This window comes from Pteropus alecto, unplaced genomic scaffold (genome assembly GCF_000325575.1).
Source record: "Pteropus alecto unplaced genomic scaffold, ASM32557v1 scaffold164, whole genome shotgun sequence".
Lineage (NCBI taxonomy): Eukaryota > Metazoa > Chordata > Mammalia > Chiroptera > Pteropodidae > Pteropus > Pteropus alecto.
In genome coordinates this window covers 53,278-69,643 of record NW_006439568.1, presented here as the reverse complement: position 1 = coordinate 69,643, position 16,366 = coordinate 53,278, and the positions used below count along the sequence as shown (strand labels likewise).

General features: G+C 33.3%; 1 protein-coding gene across 1 annotated transcript; it reads right to left on the bottom strand.

Moving 5' to 3' along the window:
• Positions 1 to 8,062: 8,062 nt before the first annotated feature.
• GPR15 (G protein-coupled receptor 15) lies at positions 8,063 to 9,324 on the bottom strand. Its single transcript, XM_006916538.1, has one exon. It carries the CDS (start codon positions 9,195 to 9,197, stop codon positions 8,115 to 8,117), a length of 1,083 nt encoding a protein of 360 aa, XP_006916600.1. The 5' UTR covers positions 9,198 to 9,324; the 3' UTR covers positions 8,063 to 8,114.
• Positions 9,325 to 16,366: the final 7,042 nt, after the last annotated feature.

Below are 16,366 nucleotides of genomic sequence, written 5' to 3'. Positions count from 1 at the left end.
ATTACAAATCATATTGGATTTTCATTAAGAAAATTCTTCCATTTAAATGGGAAATCAAGGGCACAGAGAGAAAGAGCTGAATAAGGAATCAAGTAAAAGTTACTGTATCACTTATTTCTCTTATCATAAGATAGCTAAAATTACCTAAAAAGTTACCTAAAAAGTTAAAGTTTGTATCTGTCCAGTTTTCCCAACACTGTTTATTGAAGAGACTGTCATTTCTCCATTGTATATTCTTGCCTCCCTTGTCATAGGTTAATTGACCATATATAAGTGAGGGTTTATTTCTGGGCTTTCTATTCTGTTCCGTTGATCCATGTGTCTGCTTTTATGCCAATCTCATGCTGTTTGGATTACTTTAGCTTTGTAATACAGCTTGAAATCTAGGAGTGTGATACCTCCAACTTTGTTCTTTCTTTCTCAAGATTGCTTTGGCTATTCAGGGTTTGTCATGGTTCTGTATAAATTTTAGGATTACTTTTTCTAATTCTGAGGACTGTCATTGGTATTTTGATAGATATTGCACTGAATCTGTAGATTGCTTTGGGTGGTATGGACAATTTCATGATATTAATCCTAATCTCTGAGCACAGTATATCCTTCCATTTATTTGTATCCTCTTCAATTTCTTTCTTCAGTGTCATAGTTTTCAGAATACAGGTCTTTCACCTCCTTGCTTAAATTTATTTCTAGGTATTTTATTCTTTTCGATGCTATTGTAAACAGGAATAGTTTTCTTAATTTCTCCTTCTGTTCATTATTAGTGTATAGAAATACGACTTCTGTATAGTGATTTTGTATCCTTATAATTTACTGAATTCATTTATTACAGCAGGATGGACTTGACTTTAAGAGTATTATCCTAAGTGAAAGAAGTCAGACAGAGAAAGACAAATATATGATTTCACTTATATATGAAAAAGCAAAATAAACAAACAAACAAACGAAATAAAAACAGACTCATAGAAGGAGAGATCAAACTGATAGTTGCCAGAGAGAAGGGGAATGGGAGGGATAGGTGAAGAGGTGAAAAGGAATATAGTCAACAATATTGTGATAACTTTGCACGATGACAGATGATTACTAGCCACTATTTTTATTTTGTGTACTTTATTTAAAAGTACAGCTTTTTTTTTTTACTATAAAATAAATGCATATTCTTTTTGGAAAATACAGGTAATAATAAAAGTAAAAGTCACTTGCAACCTCAGTACCCAGTGATGAACGTTTTGTTGTAAGTGTTCTAGTATTTTTGTATTCTTACATAAATGAAATAGTCACAAACATGATTATCCTGTAGATACTGTTTTGTAGTCTGCTTTTTCACTTAATTTCATTTAATTTATTATAAGATTTTTCCATGTCAGTACATGGTACAATATTTTTAAAGGCTACATAGTTGTCCATTGTAAAAATGTATAGAAACCTTAATTTATTTGGTCAATTTTCTATTAGTGGTCATTTAGGTCATTTTTAGTTTTCTACTTTTGCAAACAATGCAGCAATAGAAATGCATGTACTTATTTCTTTGCAGGTGGCCATACTTACATTACAGGGTTTAAGTCCTAGAAGTAAAATTACTTTTCAGATACATTTCTAAATTTCTCTAGAAGGGTTAATCAAATTATACTCAATAGTTCAACTAGTCTCCTGACACTCCAAACCTCCATTCCTGGTCAATTTTAATATTTAATGTTTAAATCTTTGCCAAATTTAATATATAAAAATTATATTTTGTTATTTTAATTTGGCCATCTTTGATTATTTATCATGCTAAATGTTTTCATCAGTTTACTGGCAGTATTTTTTCTATGTTTGAGTTATAGAAGCAAAATTACTGTGATTTCAAATTCTAAAGATTGTATGTTATGCAGTGTTGCATTGACTTTTTTCAATTCTTTATTAACTTTCTAATTTTAAACTACTTTTATTAATACACGCAAGTCAGGTCTGAACAGCTTTGTTCATTGCATGAACATCTTTTTCATTAGAAACGTAGTAGCCATTTCCACCCACCTTCAATTCTTCTGAATCTATATTTTCTGCTTTAAACCTGAAACCACAGGCCAAGTTTCATTTCTCATTTATCACTTCTCCACCTGAGTTGTCAGTTTTGCTTTTCGTCTAAATTGAGGGTAAGAGAGAGGGCATCTCATTAAATCACTATCCTTGGGCAAGATTTGAGTAGAGCTTTATACTTTGTGTATCTTCTTTAGTTTATCGTTTGAAAATAAATTAAAATCTACTATTGTTCAAGATGTGTTCTTGTGTTTAAAATAATCTTTTACACCTAAGAATCTTTAAGGACAATGGAATTATTTTCACTTGAGGATGCCAGTGTGAACGTTTCTTTAAGGAAATGTGACAATAGGTAGGAAATAACCATGTCAAAGTGGCAGTTACATGAAGTGACTTATATGTAAACTAAGTATGGGATTTCCCTAAACATTGGATAAGATCAAAGAAAGTGATTTGACTTGAAATTTTCTTTTTATCCATCAAGCTCTTTTTGGGTGTCAGTACTTTATTCTTTGGTTCAAAAAATAAGTAACTCTGGGTACCATAAACTTCATGAAGAAACAAGATCTACATCTGCCTCTTAAAATTCTACAGCGTTTAGTATCATATATTCAGTAGTTGATTGTGGAACAAGCTATTTGTTCAACCTTTTATTAGGGAATTTTAATACATTTATGTTTTTATTATAAATGTTGATATTTATGCCATTTTATTTTCAATTTTGTATTTATTATATCTTTGCTTTTTGAAAATTCTTCCTTGTATTCTGTCAAGTACTTTAGTCTGAATATTAGCAACAAGATTCAATAGATGCTTATCAGCTGCATTTGTACACCATGTGTTTTTGTATTTTGTGAGCGGCTGCAATATACCTGTTTCTGGATCTATCAGTTATAACAGAGTCCATCAGTTATAATAAAAAAATTATTGTTGTCATAGTGCATTATATACATTAGACACATTGCATTCAGAGTTTGATGTTTGAGATATTGACTATTTTCAAGGAACTCCACAGATCTATGGCATCAAAGGCATAAAATTAAACCAGTGACTTATGCTGCAATGAGGAGTGCGTGACTTAATTAGCTGGTCAGGCCAACACCCAGGATTGACATCTCAGATATGCTTTATTTTCCACATATCATGCAGTAGCTCTGAAGTTACACTTTACTAAATTTGCAGGGAGTAAAATACATGCTATACTGAATTTGCAAATTTAGGGATTTATGAAGATTTTGCAATAGTTAGTTCTTTAATACTATACTTAATTAGTTAACATATTTAAATACTTAAATACTGTCTATAAGGAAGAGCAGGGTTGCTTGCTGAAGATTCTGCCACAGAAAATTTTTAAAAAATTAAAAATTGTCTTTCATCACAAATAATTTTTGATGAACAAATTTTGTTTGATCTAAGACTATCACAAGAATAGCTGTATCTTCTGCTTTGTATACAATTACAAGCAAATGGGAAAGTACACTTATAAAACACAGATCATAAAGTATTCTAAAAAAGAGAACAATTTATATTTTATTTTAAACTAATAGTAATATGGAAATGACATCTTTCTAATCAGGATTAATAGGAAATTTAAAATTGTTAAATTTCCCATCAGTGTCGACAAATATGAAGTACTCATAGACAAAGGCTAACTCTCATTCGCATGGGAGTGATAGAAAACTATCTAATTTTTAAATTTTAGTTAGCAAATAAGAGAATCACTGAATAACATCAGATTGATGGTAACTTTTACCTGGTCTGTAGAGATATAAAAATAATATGAACATTATATAATAAATCTTTTAAACGGACTATTTGCCTAAGTTAACCACAATTTGATTGAACCACATGTGGCCAACTCAAAGAAGTTCCACTGTAATTTTATAGTATCTTTGTATCTTAGAAATTTGGTGTTCATATACGTAAACAAGTAATTTTTTAGTTTAATAATGTCTGCCAACTAATAGAATACTTCCTTCCGCCTTTAGATTAAAAAGTGGACATTGTATGTGAGTTTATATTTCATTATGATTTAACTTGTCCTAAGAACCTTTACTTTATTAACAGTTGGATACACTGGATACTTAAAGTAGGTTGTTTTTTTTTTAATGCTGTAGGTTAATTTTAGAATGCAATTCCTACTTATCAAATACATTTAGGAAATATAGCTCTATTAAGGAAATGACAAAGATAACAAGAGATGAGAGTAATTCATCCTAAGGTGGATTTTTATATCTGCAGTATAAAATCAAGTCACTGGTACTGTTGTTTTTCCCTGTACACTTATATGTAAAGTCCAGTAATAATTGTTTACTCATTGAATTGATAAAAATAAAGAATGTTGACTCAAAGAAAAGAACTTAAAATAAGAACAAGCATTTGCAAGAGACAATCTAATCCATACCAACCTCTGTGGTAGGCAAAATCTAGTAAACATTTACAAATATTCTGGTAGTTAGAATTATCCTCCTTTTACTCTGGATAGCACTAGCCTTTCTTATGAGGCTAGAGACATCATCTTGCTAGCAGGCTACACCAATGGTTCTTTTAGAGATAAACTTGTAATTTTTTTTAATATTGCTTGACTTTTGTGAATGAGCTCTGCAGGAAAACGGGCTTACTGTTCTCTGTGGCACACATATTGACAAGTCATTTCTAACCTCTGAGATACAAGGGGGAATAGAGAATGATTTGAGGAGTCAAGATGAATCATAGAGGAAGATTTCTTTCACTCAGCTTACCATCATACTGTGCATTTCTTTATCTATTTAAAAATTACCTTGTGACCTCTAGTAATCGTCTACTCTCAGTCACGCACATAAATGAGACTGTTATTCTCACTTAGTGTTATTCTCATTCAAAAGTAATTTTGACTTTTAGAGGACAAATTAAGGTATTCCCAGGAATATCAGGTTAGTTTTAATCTTTAAATATGGCCTAAATGGAGCAAATGTGTGTTTGTGATTGTGTGTGTCTTGAGTATATCTATTTTAAAATTAATTATAAGTTATCGAACATCTTTAATGGAATGATTTTCTGTGGTAAGTTCAAGAAAAGTTATTTGAGAAATGCTTGGGAGATTGCTATTCTTTTACATTTTTTCAGTAACATCCCAGCAATAGCTTTGGACTGCTTCAAAAATTATAGTGAGTAATGTTAATCTGCAGTGATTTCCTTATAAATTTAGTCTTATTAAATTTTAGTTTGTTTTTCTAACTTTGTATGTAACTGGCAAGGCATGATTGTATTCAGATGTCAGATTAATTTTCTATAAATTTGTGGCAATATGTGTTGATTTGTTTTGTAATAACATTAAATTACCACAAAGTAGCCCTCGGAGTAGTTTAATTGAGATAAATATCTTGAAAAGATTTGTCTTAAGAACTTTCACTTTATTAACAGTTTGTCTATGTTATAAAATGTCTATGTTTCTAGATATATCTGTATCTATGTATGTATATACAAATAGCATTTGTTCATATTAAAAATGTGGAAATATTATGGTTCAAAAATATGCAAAATGAGACCTAACCAAATAATTTATCATAAAACTTTTAATGCTATCATAATGTAAATTACATTTCATTTCATGCTAGAGAAATCCGTATATGATATAATAACATACCAACTTAATCAAGTTTTGAATTTTTTTCACCGAGAGTTATGCTATATGTAAAATTATATCTAGTTTTCCTTCCATCTTTGGTACATTATGAATATAAAATACATTAAGATTTTCTTAAATGCATAAAATTAGTGTGTCTATTTAAAGTAATAAAAAGTACAACAATAATTTTTTTCAATGTTATTTCAAATATCCTTAGCAAAAACTGAAGGGATAAAACAGAAGTAAAATAGATTTTTAATATTTTTTAATTGAGAGCCATTGTCATTTGATATTTTAGTTTGGAAATTTTAAAGCTACATTCAGTAATTAATAATAGAAACCCAATTGCTTTATATAATAACCTTTTACTCATTTAAAAAAACCATTGTATTTATTAGTCTTGTAATATTCTTGAGAATTCCATAGATATAGTTATTACCAACTATGTGTAAGTATGAAAGATTAAAATGATTTGCTCAATGTCCGAACATTAAGGATAAAGTTAAACCTAATAACTTGGCTTTTCTCATTTCTTGACAAATACCTTAGCTAAGTGATTGGGCTATTTTTTAAAGGTAACATTTCTCAAAGACAATGATTTTTGTGAACAGTAATAGTGCTTTTGTTGATTTATTTTATTTTATTATAATTATTATTTTTTGATTTGTTTTAAAAAAGTGAATGTCTTCTACCCTCTATATTTTGTTTTTGTTTAAACTTTGGAAATCTAATTATTCTGAATTCAGTTTTGAAGTATTTCTTGCAGCTTTATCTCTTATGATTTAGATGGTCATTTTTTTCTATATCAATGATAAATCACTCAAAGGCAGAACATTAATATTAATGTGTTGTTAGAAATTAATACAACATAGAATACTTTTATAAGGACATTACACTTTTATTTAATAAAAGTTTAAGAGGAATTAACAGATTAACCAATTTATAAAACCAAAAACTATATTTCAACTTCTAAATGGATTATAAGATAAGAAGATGCTCGATATTTGAGATGTCTCCTAATGTGAAAGATACATAAAATGAATTTGAATTAGTCTCTGAAAAAATTCTAAGCTTTCTCTGATTTTCAAAACAAATAGAATTAAAAAAGTAATTCACTTGAGTCACTAGTTAGTGTAAAAACGTAACCCACTTTCTCTTGAATCAAAAGATATTTACAATAGTATGTTTGCTGCTGCAAAGCCTTTTGTGGTTACTCCTAATTACATGTTTTTCACTTCAAAGTCTTATAAGGCATATTAGGTACAAATCAACTCAATAAATATTTATTGGGTGAAGGAATTCAGGAAAGTCTATGGGTTTGGAAAAATATATTAAAAAAACACCAGTCTTTGTTATGGCTTTTTCACTTCAGCTAAATGTGGAGCATCTTGCCTTCCTATGTTACTAGATCAAATTTTGAAATTATATATACTGAGCAAATGATGCTATGGGGAATGTGTGGCACTAACATTTTACTTAAAATGCAAAATGATAATCTGTACAAGGGCATTTGATGACCTCAAATTACATTAGTAGTAACATTTTCATTTGATAACTAGATAGCTGGGTAATTAAAAAATGAAATTAAAGCAAAGTCATATCCTAATTTATAAAGACAACGAAAACAAAAGAGCATAGTAAAACTGCATTGAAAAGTAGTTACTACACCACTACAATAAGATCTATTTTCACCTATATAAGGAAAATAAAGGTCAAACCTTGCCCTATGCTTTCTTACTAAAATACTCTAGAAGACCAGATGATAAAGTAAGTCCCAAATCATAAATACAATACAAAATGATTCTATCCCCATGAGTTTTTTGCCAGTCCAAAGTTATTTTAAATGGCATAGGGTGAAAGACAATATGGGAAGATAGTAAGGATTCACCATACAAAGTTTTATTATATGTACTGCCGGAACAAGCACACCTTACAAAGTTTTAAAGATCAAGGTCAGAACCTCACTTCCCTACTCAGGAGCAATTGATTATGGAGCAGAGGCGTATTATATTTTTTGCTACCTGCATTGTCACCACTTTTCTCACCAGGCAAAAGTGGACAGAGTCCTTTAAATGTAGTCCAATTTGGAGCCCAGCATGAAGGATGGTGTGGATCAAGGTTCTTGAGAGAGAAAAGGCTTGATTGTATATTAATCATAAGTTAAGGATCTGCAGCAAGCAGCAGCTTTTATCTTAGAATTCAAGGACATATAGGAGTTGTATTTTGCCCAGTAAACTTGATTCTCAAGGGTCAAATAAGGCCATTCAGCTCAAAAAACAAAACAAAACAAAACAAAAAACAAACACAGCATATAGCCTATTTATTCCCACAAACACAGGGATTTTTCAGTTATCTCTTTAAAAATCGACTCTTCCTTGCATTTATGAAGCAATATGAATACTTTCAGCAATATTTTTCTTCTTTCTTTGTCGCTGACCCAAATTAACTTTTCGATTCACCAACAGAGCTTGAAATGGCACAGTCTCTTTTAGAGTGACACAGACCTCTTTCTCCTTCTGGCAAAATCCTCTGCATGCAAGAAGTTGGAGAGAGCCTTAGTGAGGTGACTATCTGATGTCTCGCTGCTGCTCGCAAAATCATAGTTCTTCAAGAAAGGGCACAAACAGTGTACAATGGCTCGGCGGATGTAGCTGTCAAAGATATAGTAAATGAAAGGGTTGACACAGCTGTTGGCAAATGCTAAGGGCCCACTCACCTCCATGCCCAGCTGGAGAACAGCTGAGGAAAAGTAGAGTTCTTGCTGCAATCCCGAGACAATGCCCAGGAGCTTGAAAATATTGAAGGGCAACCAGGAGACGACAAAGGCTGCCACAACAATAAAGATGATCTTTATGGATTTCCTCAGCTTTTTGTTATGTTTTCCTGACTGCTGGTAATGGATGCACAGCTTCCTTGTGATGCAACAGTAGCAGGTCACAATGCTCACCAAAGGAGCAAAAAAGGTAAAAATTAAGGCCACCAGGGCCCAAGCCAGTTTAATGGAAGTGGCCCTCTTCTCTGCACAGTATGGCTTATTGTTAATCAGGGTGAGCTCCCTGGACAGAAGAGTAGGCAAACCCAGAAGGCAGGAGATAAACCAGACACTGGCACAGACTCCATACGCACAGTCTCTCCTTCTGAATTTCCTGGATATGGTTGGACACACAATGGCCAGGTAGCGATCAATGCTCAGGCAAGTGAGCAAGAAGACACTGCAGTGCATGTTGACTGAGATCAGGTAGGAGCTGCCTTTGCACAGGAAAGAGCCCGTTCTCCACAGTCCTAAAGATGCTTCTTTATCCACCCAGAGAGGCAATGTGACAAGGAAAATGCAGTCAGAGGCAGCTAGGTTCATGATAAAGATGTCGATCAGTCTTCTGCTGCCCCGTTTGCAATGCAATGCACTCATGAGAACGAGGTTCCCCAGCACTCCAATCAGGAACACAGCTGCGTAAAAGATAGGAAGGAAGACAGATGTATAAGGAACATGGGAGTGGATCTCCTCAAAATCAGGATTTTGGCTTGTAGCATAAAAATAATCCAAATAAACTGAGGTTGCTTCTGGGTCCATCGCTGAAGATGAGGTGCCAAATCTGGTAAGTTTCCTTACTTAGGAAGTTTTTGTATGAATTTTAGAAATCTCAGGGCAGCTTCTTTTATATAGTGCCTGCCTCTCCCCCCCATCCTCCCTCCCTTAAAAGATCTTGGGACAAGCATAAAAACAGATTTAAAAAAGCAGTTTCTACCAATCCTCAGAGAGGGCCCACCAGGAACACCACCCTAATTGTTGCTGGGTGGTTGTGGTTGTGGTTTTCTTTATTTGCATTTGCCCAGGAAACTGAGGTGCTCTTTGACTTTTTTCTTCAAGATATTCAATGCTTCTTTAAATCCAGAAATTGAGAAATGAACTTTTTTTCTCACCTACTTTAAAGACACATTTTGCTTTTCTGACTCTGAGAACCCTTTTGATCTAGCCTTCTGTTTCACATATAGAGTATTGTTTCACTTTTAGAACTTTAAGGTAACGATGATGAAGATATTCTTTTTTGTTTACATCATTGGGAAACGTGAAGAAAATAATCTCATTGCGTAAAGTGTAAATTGAAAATTTCCCAAATCATACCAGTCTGCATCTATGGCAAACATAATGATTCCACTTAGGGTATGAGATATTTCCTACTTATTTGGCTCTTTTAATTCATATGTGATCAATTCTGTCTCATTCAATAAGTTTTTAAAAAAATCCTCACAAGGCTGAGAACCCATCTTGTGCTTTTATTATTATTTGAAAAAAAATTTCCACTACAACTAGCACAGCACCTTGAACATAGTAAATGCTTTGGAAATGAGTTTGAGTTGATTAAGAAAACTCATTTTTGTTGTTCAGTATATTTGGCAAGGGTGAACTCATTAGGATTTAACTGCAGGCATTGTTGTTATTTATGTAGCTTATAAACACAAGTTTAAAAATCACAGATTGCTATTTTTCCCTCCTTATCTGCTATTGTAATTCAACCAATGAAACCCTTTATTGGAGTTAACATTCTTAAGAGAGTTTGTCCTAATTAACCATCCAATACTATCCTTCATTAGACTCTAGATGCCCTCTCTTCTTCACATCTCACCTTCGTAGCAGTAAATTTTTAGCTCTTGAGCTATGACTTGTTCTTAAGTACCTCCACACATCAGTGAACTTCACTTTTGGAATTATTGACCTAGCAACAGTCAGACCTATTTTAAGTGATATTATAATGGAGTTTCCAGTATAAGCACTATAAAAAGATTTTTGTTTCATTCAAAACACTTGAGAAATAGGCTAACACCGAAAGGATCCTATCATATATTTTTCTCATCTGTTCTCTTTAATATTAGGAGGACCATAGAAAATTATAACAAATTCTGAAACTGACTCTATTTATTTCAATTCTTTACTGACTGAAGTGGCTCAAGCTTCTCACACTCTTCTCTCCTCTCTGTCCCTCCATCTCATTTCATTGACAAAATTAGCTTCAGGCTGAAATTACGAATGCATGAAAGAATGTATGCTTATAGATGAAAACACAATCGTTAAACATTTGAAGTCTTTTCTACTGAATTTTTACTTCTTCTGTAATTAATATATTAAAAACAATGCTTCTGCCTTCTGTATTTCCTCCTCCTCTCTTTTTCCAGATGTGTTCTAATGTCACCTCAGTCTTAGGCATATGAATTTAGGTCAGGGAAAGATGAGGGCTTCCCTGGTCTGGGGCAGGCCCAGGAAGTCACTTAGTTGTTGGTTTATGGGCCTAGGTCTGCCTTCTTTTGTGTCCCTAGCTGCTCTGTGTTCATGAGGGTTGGAGTGGGGTGGAGCATACTCTTCACTAAGTATAGGCTATGGATGAGAGAAACTAATGTTTTCACAGTTCTGGGATAGAAGTCTTTCCCGCTGGGTAAGCCTTAAATATTTAATAGAATAATTTATTTTGTCGAATAGTTTGAAGTAGGACAATATATACTGGAAAAAGATTGATGTGGTAAATATAGAATATTCAAACACTATATCTATATATGTGCATGTATATTAAAGTACCAATCATATATAAGATTGTAAAGTATATATATGTATTATGTACTTATTTGTAATTGTATTTTAATTGTACTATTAGAATTTTTGCTCTGCAAACAGTAGTTCTTTTGGCATTTGAGAAGATAAGATTGATTCTGGGTCTAAGATATTAAAAAAATTTTTCTTTAGATATAGCTCAAAAATTCTACATAAAAGTATTATAAAATGGAAAAGAGTTCATGCTCATATTCTAGAGGAAAATATCCGGTCTGTAGGCCTTAAATTTTCTTTCAGCATTCAAAATTGTTGGCCTGCTGACATAAACTATCTCAAATAAAGCTGACTTCCTAGGTGAGCTTTAAAGCATCTGGAGACAAAATGATTTTCTTTATCATAATAAAGAAATATAGTGGTTGGCTGTAGAATGCTGCAATATGAGAATATCTAACATGGATCCACAATATCATGGGACCCAAGCAAGAAAACAAATTAAATGTTTTGAGCCAAAAAAGGGAGTAGATAGCATAGTACTGTGCTTTTAATAACTCAAAGATACAAAGCAATTATTATAAGACAGAACCCACAATAAAAGCTGACTAGATAAAGTAGAGGATGTCATCGTTCTAAATAAGCTTAATGCAAAGGTCATTTTTAGGACCTTGAATGCTCTTTGAAATAAATATGAGGATGCTAACAATAAAATGACCAACTACACACAGAGCAAAAACTTAAAATCCATACTGATTACCATAAGCATATGAAAAGGCAGTATGAACAAGGTGATAAGAAAAGAGGGGCAGGGTTGAGAGGGTAGGTAAGATGTAAATATTCATAATTGAATCCCAGAAAAAAAAAAAAATGCTCAACTTTCCTTCCCCATCCCTGGCAAAGATAATTGCTCCCATCTTTGTATTCTTTAAGACCTTATACAGTACTGCTTCTAAAGTGCTTATTACCTCATTTTACATAATTAGTAGTTTTGGTGTCTGACCTTTTGAGCTGGTCATGAGCAACTTAAAGGGGAGACCACCTATTATCTCTCCACTGGCCTCTAACTTTTTTGGACTCTTGAAGCCATTGTTTTGAACCTATGGGTGCCAGACCATATTACCCACATTAAAGTCATCTGGGGTACCCACTAAACTGTAGCTTACTAAACCAAGTCCCAGATCAAATGATTTTCTTTATCATAATAAAGAAATATAGTGGTTGGCTGTAGAATGCTGCAATATGAGAATATCTAACATGGATCCACAATATCATGGGACCCAAGCAAGAAAACAAATTAAATGTTTTGAGCCAAAAAAGGGAGTAGATAGCATAGTACTGTGCTTTTAATAACTCAAAGATACAAAGCAATTATTATAAGACAGAACCCACAATAAAAGCTGACTAGATAAAGTAGAGGATGTCATCGTTCTAAATAAGCTTAATGCAAAGGTCATTTTTAGGACCTTGAATGCTCTTTGAAATAAATATGAGGATGCTAACAATAAAATGACCAACTACACACAGAGCAAAAACTTAAAATCCATACTGATTACCATAAGCATATGAAAAGGCAGTATGAACAAGGTGATAAGAAAAGAGGGGCAGGGTTGAGAGGGTAGGTAAGATGTAAATATTCATAATTGAATCCCAGAAAAAAAAAAAATGCTCAACTTTCCTTCCCCATCCCTGGCAAAGATAATTGCTCCCATCTTTGTATTCTTTAAGACCTTATACAGTACTGCTTCTAAAGTGCTTATTACCTCATTTTACATAATTAGTAGTTTTGGTGTCTGACCTTTTGAGCTGGTCATGAGCAACTTAAAGGGGAGACCACCTATTATCTCTCCACTGGCCTCTAACTTTTTTGGACTCTTGAAGCCATTGTTTTGAACCTATGGGTGCCAGACCATATTACCCACATTAAAGTCATCTGGGGTACCCACTAAACTGTAGCTTACTAAACCAAGTCCCAGATCTACCGAATCAGAATCATTAGGAGTGGAGTTTAAGATTTTATATTTAACAAACATCCAAGGTGATTCTTACACACACTGAACTTTAGAATCACTGTTTTAATTTATTCATCTTAACCAACTTTATATGTTATGCTTTATTATTATTTTGGCTAACTTTTTAAAAAAAGTTTAATAATCACTTCTAAAATTAAACCTCTTAGAAATCTTCTAGCCCGAATCTCACAAAATTTTATAAATTAATTTAGACTGCTGGTCTATCCCTATTCTGTGTCCCAGTTCCTGAGATATGTTCAGAATTGGGTCAGACGTTGAAGATGGGGAGAAGTAAAGTTTTGTTTATGGAGACATCTGCTCAAGTGAATCTATTATTATCTATCACGTGGCCATAGCTGTGACTTGAAGCCTCTGCTTCACAGGTGGGCTAAAGATTTTGTATGAATATAGCCACCCCAACTGGCGTCATGATATATTACTTCTGCTTCTTCTCTGTCAACCACTCTGGCCCCCATATTAGATGAGGACCCATCAGATTATGTAGCATATAGCACAGTAGAAAGAAATCTCTATACATGCTCTACTGATGTGTCCTAGAATAAATGGCAAATATAATGAAGCAAATTGTTTTTCATTAGTCTTATCAGAGTGACGATATATTCACTTGTTAGAAAAAAAACCTCGTCTATTTCTTGAGTATTATAAAGTGTATAACCATTTACATAGTCCAGTTTAAGAGATTGTTTATACTTTGTGTTAATGATTTTTTAAATTCTGAGTTACTGAGTTGGAAAGTTTAGTGCAAAATAATGTAATATATCATGCCAAATCAAAGGGCATGTATTTGCTGTTATCTGGGTCCTCCCCCGCTTCATTTATTGGGTTATTTCTGTTGGTACCCCATATTTACATAAACAGCAATGATGTTACTATTCTAGACACATGTCCTTGAGGATTCTTCATAATGGCTGATTTGAACTGAATTTAGGATGTGCATAACAAAAATTGTGTTTATTTATATTGCTGTCCCTCGTTCCCAGCAGTGTCTCACATATAAGTGGTCAAGAAGCGTTTGTAGATCTAGATTATGCTTGACTTTTGAGTCATTTACAATGAATAGTGACTTTTTGCAAACTTCTTGGACAACTTCCATTTCCCTTGATTACTGTTTACCATTAAAACAGTAAAATTTTGTGTGGCTGTATTTTTTCTATCAGAATGCATATAGCCTTCCTCCTTTTCCTTTGACCATCTGCATTTCTCACTATCTCTGTCATCTTGTACGTTGTCTAGGGTAGAGGTATAGGATACATGAGTCCCCTAAAGAAACTTTAATGCTGTGGATGTATGACAACCATATTTTGAAGTTACATTATTCTTCCAGCACAATATTGAATCATAAAATTTTAGAGCTTCAAGTGATATTAGTGATCATCCAGTACAACCATTTTACCAATGAGGACACTGGGGCCCAGAAAGAGATCATTTACCAGACTCTCACTGATGATTTTAAAATAAAGGACAATTTAAATGTAAATTTCTTATCTACATATGGTCTATTCACTGTCCTTCAGAAGCATGGATGGAAGTCTAAACAACTATAGTTTGTTACTCTTTGTAGCATTTGACAGGAATTGCTAAAAGGAAAGAGCCATTTTGGATGCACTTTTCTATTTTCCTTGTCCTTGGTTCATTTTGCCTTTGTTCTACAGTTGATTGATACAAAGAAATTCAAAAATTGATACTTTTTTTGAGAATAGTTATTGATTGGAACCCAGAGCTTGCTATATTTCTATTTCTCTCCTTTCTGTACTCTTAAATTCATGAGGAAAACCACCAAGACAAAATTATATGAGAAAAACATAATGTAGCTATATCTTGCTTAACATAATTTCTAGTTCCTAAAAATAAGTGCAATTAAAAAATATTTAAGTAGATTAGGGAATTTAGTACTGAGGAAATTTTCAGATGATTTGTAAGCACATAATATAAACAAGTTATAATATCTGTGTATCTATATCTTCAGTTATTGGTTTATTTAAATTGTAGTGTAATTGTAACACTTTCTTGCTGAAATTAGAACCATTTCTAACAAATTAAGCCAGAGGTCTAGTTCGACTTTGCTTTTAAATCTAAATTACATAATCTATACATGGTTGCACAAATTATCTTTAACATTTCGTGGAAATATTTCAGGCTACCTACTATTTCTTAGATAGCAGAGTAGGAAATGGAAGCAGAAATTCAATTCCATTATTTTATTAAGGATTTATTTTGCCTAGCTACGCAACAAGCAAATATAAATAAATAGAAAACAGAAAACATCAAAGATGCAGAGATAAGTCAAAAATACGGCTGTGTGTTTGGCGATACTGAGATGATGAGGCAGTGCAAGTCCTCTGTGCTGAGTGGGCAGGATGGTCACAACATCAAACATGCAGACAATTCTAGGTCCATACTAAATTGGTGAGTGAAATACGTCTTGTGTGTTTTCTAGGCATTTGCAGACTTGATGGATAAAGCGTCGTCCTCCTTTACAGGGCTCCTCCAGAAACATCCACTTCCTGAACCATGAAGACTTCTGTATGCTATGAGACCAGGCTGGGAATCTCCTGACCAGGACTATACAAGGATGCCTGAAATCTGGTCTCGTCAAGTCTTTCCTAGTCCAGAGGCAGTTAGTCCAGAGGTTCGTTAGACTTGCTAAAGTGAGCAAAGACACCTACCTCTCTAAATGGCTTATTTTCCCCCTCTAGGGGAATCAGAGGCTTTTAAACGTTATAGATGTTCAAAAATATTTGCAAATACTAATAATTTAATAATTGTTTCCTATGCTCTAGGCCCTGTGCTGGCCATTTTATATGTATTCTCTCATTTAATTCTCACAATGACCACCTGGGATAGGGGTTATTGTCAACATCTATATTTTGAGGAAAAGAAAATAAACTTAAAGAAGTTAAGTAAATTGTCTAATGTCACAAAGCTAGACAGCTCACTCCAACATTCAAGTTTGACAAGTCAGTTATTGAACCTGAGTTCAGCTGCCTTGTCTGTGATTGAGGTAGTGCCTTCCTTTTCCCCTTTCGAACTGTAAAACCTGAGTTACATAGGTCACAATCAACGACTAGAAGTGTCCGGAAACAGATCGCCTTAATCTGTGGATTCTCGTCCCTTTCTTCGCAAAATACAGGAATCCTTGCGTCCAGACCTTCCTTTTGAGCGCCGACTTTCCCT

Bases quoted from the DNA above. Each gene is read 5' to 3' on its own strand.
- GPR15 (XM_006916538.1), bottom strand. From the start codon at position 9,197: ATGGACCCAGAAGCAACCTCAGTTTATTTGGATTATTTTTATGCTACA.